The 16717-nt window shown below is 40.2% G+C and overlaps 1 protein-coding gene across 1 annotated transcript in view; it reads left to right on the top strand.

Moving 5' to 3' along the window:
• STAU2 (staufen double-stranded RNA binding protein 2) overlaps nt 1–16717 on the top strand; it is a gene marked incomplete in the record, with an annotated part of 473555 nt that overhangs the window by 443455 nt on the left and 13383 nt on the right. Inside the window, 1 exon segment of the mRNA XM_077492880.1 lies at nt 16361–16446. Coding sequence (XP_077349006.1) covers nt 16361–16446 — 86 coding nt within the window.

The raw sequence follows: 16717 nt of genomic DNA, 5'->3' as shown, positions 1-16717 counted from the left end.
ACATCTGGACTTCATTTGGAAGACATTAAGTGTACTAAAAAGCACAATTTGGTAAAGATCTTTATAGATGATTATTTTAAAGAAACAGAAGAAGCAGAGACTGTTTAGCATATAGGTGAATGATTCTGTTATCTTGATTTTTTATTTTTTTTCCCCCTTACAAAAGGCACAGTTACCCAACTTACCAAGATCAAAAACATTTTTGAGTCATTTACTGTTACTAGGTGCCCTGAGAATCTGAACACCATATATCTTGTTAATGTTTGCTGAAATGTTCTTTCATGCATCCAGGTGCTGCATGATCCCACTTTATTAGATCGACTTAACGCATCGATAATCATCACAACAAGAGTTAGTAGACCCAGCAATTGAGAGTTCAGAGTGAAGAATGAGGATTTGATGAACTGTGCCGAAGTCAAACCATTGCTTCACAGCCATTCCAAATGCACATCTTTATAACTAAGTAATGAAAGCTGTATATCTTTTTTTTCTACTTTTTTTTCTTTAAAAATAATGTTGATTCCTTCTTGGAAGATTCACTTGAGAATGTTCAGAATGCTCCTTTATATTGTACTGAGTTATCTATAGACATGAAACAATTTTTTGCTAGACTGGGCTACTAGGTAAGCTATCCAGACTCTTGTGATCTCTGATGATGGTGAAGTGTCAAGTCCCTATTGTTTGTTTTCAGATACAACAGGGTATGCCTGTGTGCATTTCACGTGCTCCGTAGATTAAAGCCTTGTACACGCTACTAGTATTTTTTTGTTCAACCCAGCAGAGCGGAAAAAAAACCTGACGACTCAGTTAGTACAGCGATTTTCCCTGCTTAATTATTGTGTTCTGATGGAGGCCCAACATCACCTGGCAAAACACTCTTGTCAACCCTCTCAGTCATTAGCTGAGAGCGCTGATCGGGAGCTTGTCGGCAGATCTTTTTAGGTCAATCCCCTTCGACAGAAGCCAGCCGAACGGCTCTACACATTGGACGAATGTCGGTCGGTTTCTATTGAATGTCCCGATGCCATCCGACATTTGGCCCATGTGTACTAGGCTTAAAAGTGAGCTTTTGTGTTTATGTGATCAAATCTGCATTCAATTGCCCTTTAATGTTGGCAGCCTAAAGGATAAGTTCAGCTTTGAGAACATGTTACATGTTTCACCCATTTTTAGGGTGGAACGTGTAACATGTTCCTGCTCCTGCAGGGGTTCAGGGATCTGAGTCCAGTGTGTGACAGCAGTACAGGGAGAAGTTCCCTGTACCGGCTGTCACATTTTGAAAAGAGCGCAGCCATGTGTGGTTCTGTGAATGAAGGAACTTGTCGCGAATCTGCAGTAATGTTTCAGCTTAGGGACCACGCTCTCACACCCGCATGTTAAGTAATCTTCTCTCAGCATGCCTCCACCCCAGCCTCTAACAGGAAAACACCATTTCACTCCGTGCACTGCAAGCCAGCTTTGCCCGAGTAACAGTTGTGTTTAGGCTTCTGGTGTGGCGTCCTGCTGTATGTTATCTCTGACTTCCATGTACCGACCTTGGCATGTCCCTCTAACCATTCCTGTCTGCTAGACAGGGCTTCTCTGTGACGTATGGGTGACCCCGCCCCCCTCTGATGTAACACAGGCAGGTTTCCGTTACATTAGAGGGGGGCGGGGTCACCCATACGTCACTAGGGAAGCCCGGGTTTCCCCTTGCGTCAGAAGGGGGCGGGGTCAGGTGACGGATGATCATCTGTCGCTGGATAGCGAGAGTGGCTTACCACCGCTGGAATCTTTTTTTTAATTTTTTTTTATTTTTAATAAAGGAATTTTTCAAAAGTGTGTTTGTGTTTTTTAACAATTTTTTACACTTTCTTTGTGAAATAGTAGGGGTACTTTTGTACCCCCTTACCATTTCAAACAGGGGGGGGCGGGATCTGGAGGTCCCCTTGTTAAAGGGGGCTTCCAGATTCTGATAAGCCCCCCCCCGCAGACCCCCACAACCACTGGCCAGGGTTGTGGGGATGGGGCCCTTGTCCTCATCAACATGGGGACAAGGTGCTTTGAGGGGTCACAGACCCCCAAAGCATCCTCCCGATGTTGAGGGCATGTGGCCTGGTACGGTTCAGTAGGGAGGGGGCGCTCTCTCGTCCCCCCCTCTTTTCCTGCGGCCTGCCAGGTTGCATGCTCGGATAAAGGGTCTGGTATGGATTTTTAGGGGGACCCCCACGGCAATTTTTTAATTTGACGCAGGGTCCCCCTTAATATCCATACCAGATCTCTGAAGGGTCTGGTATGGATATTTAGGGGGAACCCCATGTCCATTTTATTTTTATTTTTTTTGACGCAGGGTTCCCCTTAATATCCATACCAGACCTGAAGGGCCTGGTAATTGAATTTGGGGGACCCCCACGCTTTTTTATTTTATTTTTTATTTTTTATCAATGACTTTCAATGAGTGTTCTCTGTATTACGGAGCCGACAATTAATAATAGCTGTGAGTGATTTTAAAGGACTTTTTTCCTGCATAAATTACACTTTGTGCAGGGACAGTTCTAAGCACGGGAAGCATGCGCCCCTTCACAGGCATACTATAGACACCCCCCAGGTACGAAATTTAAAGTAATATTACACTTTTATTGTTTCACTTTAATCATTATTAAAATCACTGCTCCCGAAAAAACTTCAGTTTTAAAACTTTTTTTTGCATTGATACATGTCCCCTGGGGTAGGACCCAGGTCCCCAAACACTTTTTTCCTGACAGTAACTTGCATATTAGCCTTTAAAATTAGCACTTTAGATTTTGAACGTTGGAGTCCCAAAGACTTTAATAGGATTCTAAAGTTCACACGAAGTATGCTATATACTAGCTCCGTCGAATCTTCTTTATACATTCGACAGACACCATAAGCCTTCAAAGACAGATTTGACCGTAATTTATGTGGATTTTCGAACGAATGCAATTTTTGAACGAAAAACTAAATAAATAAAAACGAATTTTGGGAGTAACTAAATAATTTAATTTTTGGGACGAAAACGAAATTCCGAAACAAAATATTTTACTCTGCACATGTCTAAAATTGATCTAACATTTACTCTTAATACCTTTGTCTGTGTCCTACACAACAGTCACTTGGCATTGATTCTCAGCACATGCTTGCTCATAGGTGCCACCCTACTCTGGCTTCACCTGTTTTTCTTATATTTGTATATTTAGGCCAAAGTAACAAGACCATTTAACTCCCACCACTCTCCCTTCTCACCAGAAGCATGTACTCATTTTCTCTTTGCTCCTATACCTTTCTCTTTAATCCCAGCAGCAATGAAGTGAAGAAAAGGTGAAAATATGCTGCTGGACAGGGGGTAGAGCACATTGTCTCTATGCCCCGAACAAGTAAAGTAAAGAATCCTTTTTAATTAGAGGGGAAACACTGGACGTGCCTAGGGGCCGGGGGAGGTGGGGTTAGCCAAATATAAATTGAATCAGAGATCTTAACAGGCCATTCCTGCAGTGATTAGAGGTACTGTGAATTACTATCTGATGTAAAGGAACTCAGTACTTAGAGAAATGAAGACCGACATGGCTGAACTTCTTCTGAAACTGCTCATTGAATGACTCTCTCTAGCATCAGTACTTTGACACACTGACCTGGAAAAAACTAGCAGACTAGTTTACATAGACAAAGACTAGCTTCTTCTATGTAAAATTATTCCCGGTCATTGACTTAAAGTACTGAAGCCATTTGGTTAGATTGGCATCTAGTAACCAAGTATTTAAGCAGGAGAGGTCAGCAATGGCAGCCTCCATACTTCCTCAGTAGACATTTTCATTAAGGTGACCATGCATAGTCCAATTATGAGACAGATTAGATTAGTTTGGTCATTGTAATCTTACTGTTTATAGGACAGCCCCAGCTTGACAGATGTTGTATCTGATGTTGAACAGTTGTAGTGACCATTGTGTGTGTATACAGCCTTAATTTTATGCAAGAAAATTCTGAAAAATTCAGCAACAACAGTAAACATCTTGGTCTTGCAGATGACCAGCCTGTTACTGTTCAGGTCACCTTGAGCTCCAAGCCCATGTAGAGTTGTCTGACCTATTCCTAATGTATATGGACACTCGGTGGGCTTGTTAGGTGCAGCTTGATGTGTTTTAATAACCATATCCATATTTAGCTTTGCCGTCTGGTTTAAAAATTTAAAATAATTTTTTAGCTGAATGTATATCTGGATGGTCTTCAAATGTGGTTCCCAAACAGCTTTTTCTCATAAACGTATTATACAAACAAATTGACGTTAGACTGAGATATAAGCCAGCCATTGCTACTCTTGGAGAGCGTGCTGTAGTTATGACAGATAAGCATAACCATGTGTATGATGTTAAACACATGGAAGCACTACAGAGACTAATTATTCGACATAGCCTTTCTTTGTAATTGTGCTTGTGAAAATCTAAACACCACTACATACTCTGATTGGTGGAGAATTGGCAAAAACAAAGCTTAACACCTATATCAGTGGTCAGTGAGGTAAAGATTTTAAAATAGTTGATAGATGAGGCAGCTCATGTAAACTGTACCCACACCCCCATCACCACTACATGTTCTTCGGTAACTGTTTATAAAATATTCAATTGAGATGTTTTAGGGAGTTTCCAAACTGTTGATGCATCTCATCCATGTACTTTTGACAGTTATTCAAGGACCATCATCTGGCAACTTCCCAGCCTCTTCCACTCAAAGGTGGTTTCATTAGTTAGCACTTGTGAACTCACCTGATAATGGTATGGACTTTCTTACTTTATGAGATGGCAATCACAAAATACTTAATTGAATTTAGCCTTTAATATGTAGATAATTTATATCCATATATATATATATATATATATATATATATATATATATGTCCAGCGCCAGTCTTTTCCCAGGTTAATGGTACCCTGTGTCATCCAACCCACTTCCTCTGAACCAACCCCTTCATGTACGCACCAGACTGGGCCCACAGTACTCTTAGATAGCACAGTGGTCATAGGAGAAAAGGAACATCCATCCCCCAACCAAGAAGCCAGAAGACTGCAGGGGAAAATGTACAGTGCCTTGCAAAAGTATTCACCCCCTTGGCTTTTTACTTATTTTGTTACATTACAGCCTTTAGTTCAATGTTTTTTAATCTGAATTATATGTGATGGATCAGAAAACAATAGTCTAAGTTGGTGAAGTCAAATTAGAAAAATAAATATATAAAACAATTTTTCAGAAATAAAAAAAACTGATAATTGGCATGTATCTTTGTTACGAAGCCCATAAAAAGCTCTGGTGCAACCAATTACCTTCAGAAGTCACATAATTTGTAAAATTATGTCCACACCTGTGAAATCTAAGTGTCACAAGATCTGTCATTACATATACACACCTTTTTGAAAGACCCCAGAGGCTGCAACACCTAAACAAGAGGCACCACTAACCAAACACTGCCATGAAGACCAAGGAACTCTCCAAACAAGTAAGGAACAATGTTTTTGAGAAGTACAAGTCAGTGTAAGGTTATAAAAAAAAAAATCCAAATATTTGATGATCCCTAGGAGCACCATCAAATCTATCATAACCAAATGGAAAGAACAATGCACAACAGCAAAACTGCCAAGAGACAGCCGCACACCAAAACTCATGGACCAGGCAAGGAGGGCATTAATCAGAGAGGCAGCTAAGAGACCTAAGGTAACCCTGGAGGAGCTGCAGAGCTCCACAGCAGATACTGGAGTTTCTGTACATAAGACGACAATAAGCCGTACGCTCCAGAGTTGGGCTTTATGGCAGAGTGGCCAGAAGAAAGCCATTACTTTCAGCAAAAAACAAAATGTCACGTTTTGAGTTTGCGAAAAGGCACGTAGGAGACTCCCAAAATGTATGGAGGAAGGTGCTCTGCTCTGATGAGACTAAAATTTTACTTTTTGTCCATCGAAGAGAACGCTATGTCTGGCGCAAATGCAACACATCACATCACCCAAAGAACACCATCCCCACAGTGAAACGTGGTGGTGGCAGCATTGTGCTTTGGGGATGTTTTTCAGCAGTCGGGACTGGGAAACTGGTCAGAGTTGAGGGAAAGATGAATGGTGCTAAATACAGGGATATTCTTGAGCAACACCTGTACCACTTTTTGTGTGGTTTGAGGCTAGGATGGAGGTTCAGCTTCCAGCAGGACAGTGACCCGAATTACACTGCTAAAGCAACACTTGAGTGGTTTAAGGGGAAACCTGTAAATGTGTTGGAATGGTTTAGTCAAAGCCCAGACCTCAATACACTAGAAAATCTGTGGTCAGACTTAAACATTGCTGTTCACAAACGCAAACCATCCAACTTGAAGGAGTTGGAGCTGTTTGGAAGGAGGAACCCCAGTGGCAAGCTTATCCAAATGACTTATCCAAAGCAACTTGGAGCTCTGATAGCCTCAAGAGGTGGCTCTACAAAGTATTGACTTTAGGGGGGTGAATAGTTATGCATCTATGTTATTTTGTGCTATTTGCTTGCTTCACAATTATGTTCTGTAAATGAAATGATGCAAATCCTCAAACAATCCAACACGAAAAATGCCAAGGGGGGGGAATAATTTTGCAAGGCACTGTATATAAGGGTACTTTTTGGAAAAAAAAATTGACGGGATTGGAGGAGGGGCTGCTGGAGATGACAGAAAATAAACAGTAAAGTTATGCTTTAAAAAATATCGAAGCTGTTAGAGCAGCATAACAGGCAGAAACTAGTATATTCAGAAGAAGAGGTTAGCAATGGTGGGATTCTCATTTAAAAATTTTCCTTGCTCATCCTGTGGCCAGCTATGCATGCAAAGACACGCCATGATATAGCTCACACACAGCCTCAAATCACATAACATCATACAGTGGTTTCAAGCTTGTTAGCTGTCATCAGTGTATTATCTGCACCATATCTTTTATTTTATTTTTTATAAAAAAAGGTTTAGAACTTATAGCATGTATCTATGCAAAAACAAAAATGTATCTGGTCTATGCACTTTTCCCATTGTTCTGTCGCTTAAACATTGCTACAAGAACAACAAAAAAATCCATTGCTCTGAAATTTCAGCAGGTCCTATACCATTTGAGCTGATCAGCGCTACCTCTGCTGCTTTCAAATCTCAAGCGGTGTTATCAGCCCTGCCTAAGTCTCTCCTGTTGTACTACAGAGTATCCTCCCCTTTATGTTATGAAAATGAGGTGGGGAGGACTTGCAATGCAGCAGGGGAGAATTGCATGGGATTTCAGTGATGCAGAGCCACTAAGCTCAAACTGATAGCAGCTTGCCACATTGGATTTCTATCAGGAAACGTAGTTGAAGTGCCTTACCTTTTTTTTTCCTTCACACATACAAAAGACATAATAATTCATTTTAATGCACACAAACATAACACCCCCTATTTTTTAAAATAGATGCCAACTCTCAAAATCGCATGCACCTGAAAAGCTGTGACAAACTATGACATAAAATTTTTTACATAGGTAGTGTTCTACAAACTTCTGCAGCTCATCAAAATTGTGTTCACTGTGAATGTCATTTTATTCCCTTAACTAAGGCAATATGTGTTGTGCAGTAAGTGTTTACATATATGTGTGCGTCCTAGGTGCACAAAGTCCATTCTCTTATTTATTGACCGTATTCTCATTATAAGGGAGCTTACAATAGTAACGTGATTACAATAATATAGTGTTATGCAGGTGACAAGTACTCTTTATTGAAACTTTAGGGGTCTCCCCTGTACTTTGCCTTAACAGATCACACTATACTTAATCTGTTCTATGGGGCAGCCTGCTGTCATCTGTGAACCCGAAAGTGCTCAGGGCAGAGTGCTTCCAGGTTTTCTTGCACAGAGGCATTGGGCATCAGATCTCTCCCCCATGCTCCTCAACATTCATCCTGAGGTTGTTTGTTTTTTGTGGTCCAGGAGGAGCAGGTAAGCCCAGGAGACGCGTAGGAGAAGTCACTCTGATCACTTCACCATTAAAGCCTTGGCTGATAAAATTAAAAACAAACTCTAGCTGTGAACTAATTTTAACCCTTTCAATGCCATGTTTGATACATGTCATTGTCAGTGAAAGGGTTGAAGGGATAAAACATGATTATATGTGCATGTAGTGTAGAGATGTAGCAAATAATACACTTATGGTGGGGAAGACCAAAATTCCCTTTATTGTTAATAGTTTTTAACCACTTGCCAACCAAACAATTGCACCCCCTTCCTGCCCAAGCCATTTTTCATTTTTCAGTGCTTTCGCAGGTTGAATGACAATTGTGTGGTCGTGCTACACTTCACGCAAACACATTTTTTATCATTTTCTTCACATAAATAGAGCTTTCTTTTGGTGGTATTTAATCACTGCTGGGTTTTTTACAAAATAAAAGACTAACAATTTTGAAAACTAATTTTTTTTTACTTTTTTTCTGTCGGTAAATTTTGTAACTAAGTAATTTTTCACCTTCACTGATGTGTGCTCATGAGGCGGTGTGCGCTGATAAGGTGGCACTGATGGGTACTGATAGGCTGAACTGATATGTGGAACTGATGAGCAATGATAGGTACTAATAGGCGGCACTGGTCATGGATAAGCGGCATTGATGGGTGGCACTGATGGGAATTTGACAGCAGTGATGGGCACCACTGATAGGCGGCATTGATTGCCAGCACTGACTGGCATCGCTAATGGGCACTGATCGGTGGCACTTGTGGGTAACTATATGTTGGCATTGGTGGGCAATGATTGTTGACACTGTATTTATTTATTGTAATCAGGTCACTGATGATCCGTGCCCTGATTATATCCCTAGATGTCCTCCTGTGAGAAGATGCTGCTGATCGGCTCTCCTCTCCTCACACTCTGTCAGTGTGAGGTGAGGAGAGCATATTACCGACATCTCCTTGTTTACATGTGGCCGGCTGTGATTAGACACAGCCGATCACATGGTTAAAGAGTCGTGAACGGGCTGTGTCCTAGCAATACGGCGCAGCCATTCTGTGATGACGTCCCAGAACAAGAGCTGCACCGCCCCATCGTCATTTGACGGTGGGCGGGCAGCAAAGAGATGAAGTGCATGTATCAATGAGACCTTACTTTCTGTTAATCATTTATTTTACCACACCTCCAGCAGGGCACCTTTTGTAGTTTTCCTAATGATAGGAACATATTAACCATGCAATATATACACAAGGCACACACTGGATCAGGAGTGCTTAACTGTACACTATTGAGTATATTTCAGTAAATGATGACATAACTTGATGAAAAAAACATTACCTCCTATCTTTCACATAATTTGTTCTTTGCTTATGATGGAAGTCTTAGCCTAAACTGGCACTTCAGCTTAGTTGAGCAAACTAAACACAAAAAGAGTGAGGTTAGATGATTTTGATACCGTTTTCTAAATGTTGACTGATAACAGGGAGAGATAGAAATTAAAACCTTTACCAGAGAAATTTACCTCCTACTGATACGTCTACATATTTATAAAGTAAAACTTAGCCAAAAAAAGCAGTGTCCTGCTGGCATCTGCTTTTTGGCACCACTAAACCAACTACAAAAGTCATACATAAAATTTGTAAAAACATCTGTTTTAAAACCTGCGGGAATTAGCCCACAATAGCGCTGTAAAATGGTTCGAGAGTAAAGTATCTTTTTATGTATTTGTGTAAATAATGGACGAGAAACCATGTGTTTTAATTAACTGGAGGGCGCTTACTTTCCCCACCATTTGCCAATCTCTTATTAACCTTTCCGCTGCTCCGGAAAATGTCAGATGAATTTTGTTTCTCTTTAACGTGTCAAGGCTGAACAGTTCTCATCAGCAGGAGACAACTTTTCAAACACTGTTCGAGGGGTATCAAACATAATTAAAAAGCATTCCCCCTTCAGTGTTTTTGACACAGTTTGTGCATTTGGCACCATGCTCCATTTTGTTTCAGTCCGTAATCATTGGTTTGACTCTCCAGCATAGTCATAATGACTCCCCTGGGTTTGTGCACTTCATTTTAGCTTCGTGTTACCTTATTTGCCCCCCAGTGTATCCCATAACAAAACATTTTGTCCAGTTATCAGCATTTTAATGTTTCTGGTGTATTAATTACAAGAAAGTAATTCAATCTATTGTTTAGGAAGTGGCTTAATATGATATATACATTGAAAGAAAATGTATAGTTCTGTTTTTTTTTTTTTTTTTCTTTTTTCTTTTTTATATAGCTATACATATAAATAGATCCTAATGTTTGATTCAAATAGTTCTATCAATGTAAACTAATGTTTTAAAAATCCTTGTTTCTATTTATAGGTTATAACTATATATGTAAATGGGGGCAGCCATATTTACAAATTTTTTTAAACAAAAAAGGAAGAGGAAATAATGCGACTTTATATAAGGCATGTCACTGAATAAATATCTAGTTTATATTGATCATTAAATTGTTTATTAATTCCAAATCAAGTTAAAAGTATCAATAATCTTTGGTAGAAGACATGATATACTGTAAATAACACATGTATACATATACAAAGTAAAATACAACATGATTAGCAGTAAAATGTCATAAATCATTCATCCATTAATAAACATAAGCAATTGCTCTTAGTGAGCCAAACTTGTCTGGGCATCAGTTCAAAGTGTATTCATCAGGAGTAAAATGCTCTGAAATGAAATCAATAACATATCTATAAATATAGGATATCCTTTAAAAAGAGAACATCTCTCAAAAAAAGGGGCGTCTGTAACTTAAAAAATAGCAACACCCAAACTATATCCAGGGAAGACAGGGGACAGGGATGATGATCTACCCCCACCCACCCCCGGGCTGAGGTAAAGAAATCCCATCCAGCAGCAGCAAGGTGATGACCAGGCGACCATATTATAACCATGTGAATCTTGTATGTGCTTGACAACCCACACTGTCCATATATGGCCTCGGCTTTAAGGGGTTATACCGGGATGACGCATGCAGCTGCATGCGTCATCCCGGTACCGTTTTTTAGAGTGGCCGGTCGGCTCTTCAGGGATAACAACTGATGTTGCTCAAAGCCCCTACACTGACCTACTTCCTCTCCTTCCGGTAATTGATTAAGTGTTAATTTGGCTTCCGGAGTCACGCTTGATGTGTGTTGTCTCTGTGAAACTGCCTTGCGCACTATCTTCTCTCTCATTGGCTCATTATCAGTATACCAGCTTAAAAGCGGCTGTCCGACGTCACGCCGTCGCCGCTGATGAAGTCCCACCTACTTTCGGGGACGCAGCACGTACGGACCACGTGACCTAAGCCGTGACGTCATCAGCAAGCTGCTATACTGATCCATGCATGGACGCTGTGTTATGTTTGTTCTCATGCCCAGCACTCAGCACTGGAGATCAGTGCACCAGAATGTGAGTGTATCTCTTTTACTTCTGTTTTAAAATAAATTTGTTTAAACGGAGAGCACTAGATTTTGTTCTTTATGTTTTTATGTGGAATGATATTGACTTGAGGATACTGAAAAGGATTCAATCTTTGAGCACTACCGCTATATCTACTGAATGCTGTGATTTACCCATGATGGGAACATGCATTTTCTGACCTGTCTGTTAAATCAGGGGTCCATATTTTGAGGTGAGAGTCCATCTTGCTTATTGGTGAAGGAATCACATCATCACTTGTCTTGTCGATTGAAGGCACACTGCACAAGCGGATCTTTTCCTTGACAACTCTACTTGTTTTTCTTTGTCCCTACACTGACCTACCTGACCCCTACACTGACCTACCTGATTCCTACTTCCTGCACTACTCACACTCCTCCACCCACACTGCTCGATGTAGATCAGAGTATCCATCCTCCTCCTTACTTCTCCATGGCTTCATTGTTTATCTCATTAGGGCTCTCCTCCATAGCGGGTGGGCAGTATTGTTTTTAGGAGTCCCTGCAGGCGCCATCAAGGCCGCTCCTTGGTATCCACTGCACCTCCCCCAATGCTCCCATGAATTTCACAGAGCCCTGCCCTGCCCCCTCTGCTGTACTCACACACAGGTGAGGAGGAGATGTGACAGCAGGGAGCTCAGTGAGACACATTGAGGGTTTGGCGGCACCTGCAACAGATGTGTTCTGGCAGTGAACGGGGCTCACAGTGACCTGGAGAGGAAAGCCAAGGTCACCCATGCCTGGAGCTTCACCGGGACAGAGTCCATGGTTGCGCCCTAGGTGGTAGAGCGCCCTAGGTGGCTGCCTAGTGGTAGCACCAGCCCTGCAGATACTAGATGTTATGATGAATTAGTCTGTCAAATATTTGTCTGAGTTGCCCAAGATGATGAAGGTGGCCTATCATACAATTTCTGTCCGAGCGCCCCTGAAAGTTGGGACAGGGATTGCAAGTGCAATAAGGAAATACAAAAAGCTGCGCCAACAAGAAAATAATCTATACGTTAACTATCCAAAATAAAAAAATAAAATGAAGATTATAAATAGTTTGATATATTCAAAACTTATGGATAAAAAATGACAATTAATATGAATTCATAATTAAAGAGTTCATGAAAGAGTCCATAGATAATCCACAGTTGCGATCCTATGTAAAAACACCACGGTGGTGGTGCCCGTCACCTTATAGTGTGTGCGCTTACTAGATGGAAGCTTAATTAAAGCGTTGTAAATATATTTTCAATCTCCTCAGAATACTCCTCCTTTTAATGGATCAGCTCACCGTAATGAAAAGCAGTATTCACATATACACATCTTATTCCACGATCCCAAAAAGTACTATCAGTGGCTAAAGGCAAAAATTTACTGGAGCGTTCTGCACCTGCAGATAGAGTGCAGTAGTGTTAGAACTTTTGTCGGGCTGTTACTGTTATCTGGAGATTTTGAGATTGAATAATTACAAAGTGTTTGTGTTGCACAGGCATTGAATAACAAATGTTTTTGGAATAGATGTGGGTATTAATAAATTGTCTGTCACCATGTTCTAGTAGCAGCAGTTAAAAAGCAATGTGTGTATGCAACTTATATAATACATTACATGCAAACTATAGCTCAGCGTTCCCATTTCACTTAGCACAAACACACAACACAAAACTAAGTTACATTTTTTTCTTTCTCAAACTAAAAAGCCTCAAGCGAAAAATGATGAGATGGCTACTTTGGGCAAGAAGTTGCAGCCACCAAATGTTCACACTCATGTATCTCGGGCCTACTTTGCTCCATAGTAGCAGATTATGTTTGTTTATATACTTTTATATCAATTGAAGACACACCACTGATCTTTTAAATATATTTAAAACAAACATCTGCCTCCTTGCACAGATGTCCAAATAATGTAATCTATTTTTTCCTTCACATGATTGTTAGGAGAGTGGCACAGCCAATCCCATGTGATTGGTTGATGTTTTGTTGACAGATATATTTAATGTCACAAACTATGTGGTCTGTCAATTGACAGCACCTCCTAAACTACCTTTCTCTTCATAATGCCAGGAAAGGAATGGTGAAAGGGATATGTAGACTTTTTTTTAAATTACAATTGCCATGACATATTGTCCAACCTCTTGGTGATTCCAATGCGTCCACAGAATATAATGAATATGTAAAATATACTGTGAGTGAAAAATTTTATATATAGGACTATATCAGGCAAGAACATTTCATACTAACCTGGTTTTGGTTCTCAGAAGCTGCAGATTGTGTGGCATCTCTTTTAAAATCTTCTAATATGCCCAAATTTCCTTATTAGTCTACAACTCCTGTTGCTTTTTCCTCTCCTATCCAGTTCTATTTGCTTAATTTTTTTGGGCTAGTTCCTTCGTTGCATTCCTTATCCAGAAGTTTTTATGTTTCCTGTTGTCAGCACGTGGAAGGTTGGCAATAAACTGGCTGGCTTTGTTGCAGTTTAATTTTTGAAGCATTATTTTTTTATGTATACTGGTAATACTCAGCACCAATCACTCTAAAGTAATTATTTTCCTCAAAATTTTACAAACAATACCGCATAACGACAATGTGAAAGAAGTTTGAAATTTTTGCAAATTTATTAAAAATAAAAAATAAAACAATCACATGTACATAAGTATTCACAGCCTTTGCTCAATACCAATTACGGCCTCAGGTCTTTTTGAGTATGATGCTAAAGGCTTGGCACACCTATTTTTGGGAAGTTTCTCTCATTCTTCTTTACAGAACCTCTCAACCTGCATCAGGTTGGATGGGGAGCGACAGTGCACAGCCATTTTCAGATCGCTACAGAGATGTTCTTTTATATATATATATATATATATATATATATATATATATATATATATATATATAAATAATCTCCAGAGATGTTCAATTGGGTTTAAGTCTGGGCTCTGGCTGGGCCACTCAAGGACATTCACAACGTTGTTCTGTAGCCACTCCTTTGATATCTTGCCTGTTGGAAGATGAACCTTCTCCCCAGTCTGAGATCCAGAGTACTCTGGAGCAGGTTTTCATCAAGGATGTCTCTGTACATTGCTCCATTTATCTTTCCTTTGATCTTGACTAGTGTCTCAGTTCCTGCCGTTGAAAAACATCCCCATAGCATAATGCTGCCACCACCATGCTTCACTGTAGGAATATGGTATTGGCCAGGGGATGAGCGGTGACTGGTTTTCTCCACACATGACCCTTTCCATTTAGGCCAAAAAGTTAAATCGTTGTTTCATCAGACCAGAGAATTTCGTTTCTCATGGTCTGAGAGTCCTTCAGGTGTCTTTTTGCAAACTCCAGATGGGTTGTCATGTGCCTTTTACTGAGGGGTGGTTTCTGTCTGGCCACTCTACCATACAGGCCTGATTGGAGGAGTGCTGCAGAGATGGTTGTTCTTCTGGAAGGTTCATCTCTCTCCACAGAGAAATGCTGGAGCTCTGTCAGAGTGACCATCGGGTTCTTGGTCACCTCCCTGACTAAGGCCCTTCTCCCCCGATCGCTCAGTTGGCTGGGCGGTCTGCGCTAGGAAGAGCCCTGGTGGTTCCAAACTTCTTCCATGTACAAATGATGGAAGCCACTTTCCTTAATTGGCACCTTCAATGCTGCAGAAATGTTTCTGTACCCTTCCTCAGATCTGTTTCTCGGAGGTCTACAGACTATTCTTTGGACTTCATGGTTGGTTTGTGCTCTGACATGCACTGTTAACTGTAGGACCTTATATAGACAGGTGTGTACCTTTCCAAATCATGTCCAATCAACTGAATTTACCATAGGCGAACTCCAATCAAGTTGTAGAAACATCTCAAGGATGATCAGTAGAAACAGGATGCACCTGAGCTTAATTGTGTAATGTGTATAGGCTGTGATTACTCATGTACATGGGATTTTTGTTTTTTTTATTTATAATAAATTTGCAAAGATTTCAAAAAATTTCCTTCACGTTATTATGAAGTATTGTTTGTAGTATTTTGAGAAAAATAATGTATTTAATACATTTTGGAATAAGGCTGTAACATAAAAAAATGTGGAAAAAGTGAAGCACTGTGAATACATTTTCTGGATGTACTGTAGAGGTGAGCGCATGCTAGGGGTCTCCCAGCACACTATGGGTTATCAAGAGGCAGCACAGCAGAAACAGCCTGCTTTGATTATCTTTTTGTTTGTCTGAAACTTCAGACTGAACATCCAATATTGAATGAGCCACCCTTCTGATTTATTTATCTTGAGCTATTGAGTTTTATAAATAGTGGGCTTCTTTTAGCAAAGCTGGAATGACTAACCATTGAAAAAGGAAGAGTAGAGCTCCAACTGGTGGTTAAAAAGAACATATATATTCTAAAATGTATATTCACCTGGCTACAAAAAGGCACTAGAAAAAGAACTTCTTGATATTCCATCCAAAACTGAGTTTTTAACTTATTTATTACAGTTACTTATATAGCGTTGTCAAATTTCCCAGCTCTTTACTCATATATATTGTACAGTCACATCCGTCTCTGCCCTCAAGGAGCTTACAATCTAAGGTCCCTAACTCACATTCATACATACAGTACATGCAAACTGCAGGCAGGTGGTGCCATGGTTGGGATTCAAACCGACGGCTCCAAAACTGCTAGGTGGAAGGGCTAACCACTTCGCCACTGTGCTGCCCAATTTTTGGTGGATTGACACTTAACAAAATAAAAAAAAAAACAATAGCGTTAACATTTATAAGATCCTTTAGAAGTTGTTCCATCTTCACTGTACTCTGTGAAGCATATGCTGCTGGCATTACGGTGAATGTTTTGTGAATACCAAATGTATTGGGGACCAGCTTAATGCAAACAGAACGGAAGCTTGTATCAGCAACCATGTAGACTTTATAAATGTAAAACTTTTTGAATAATATGTAATCTTAACATGTTTGTTTTCTTTTACAGGCAGCTTTAAGTGCCTTGAAACAATTTTCAGAACAAGGACTTGATTCTGTGGATGGATCTCTCATGTCAGAAAATGGATTATTTGAGTAAGTATCCTAGTAATTCTGTTAGCTATCATTATTTTCTCAGACTATCATTCATGGCTAATGCTTAGCGGTGCTTCTCCCATGAGGCTCCACAGATTTGCCGCCCATTCAAGATTGTTTCCAGTAGGAGGAGAATGGGGATGATGCCTTTGACATTTTTAAATGGAAATCAACATATTTTGGCTGATTTCACAACTATTTGTTGCTATAATGCATTTTACTGCATTCAGATAAACACAAAACAAACCTCTCCAAGTGCTTCTTAGCTCAC

This window comes from Lithobates pipiens, unplaced genomic scaffold, assembly GCF_037356315.1.
Source record: "Lithobates pipiens isolate NorthernLeopardFrog02 unplaced genomic scaffold, aLitPip1_a1.2 Scaffold_19, whole genome shotgun sequence".
In the NCBI taxonomy this organism is placed as follows: domain Eukaryota; kingdom Metazoa; phylum Chordata; class Amphibia; order Anura; family Ranidae; genus Lithobates; species Lithobates pipiens.
This window is presented reverse-complemented; position numbering and strand designations above follow the sequence as displayed.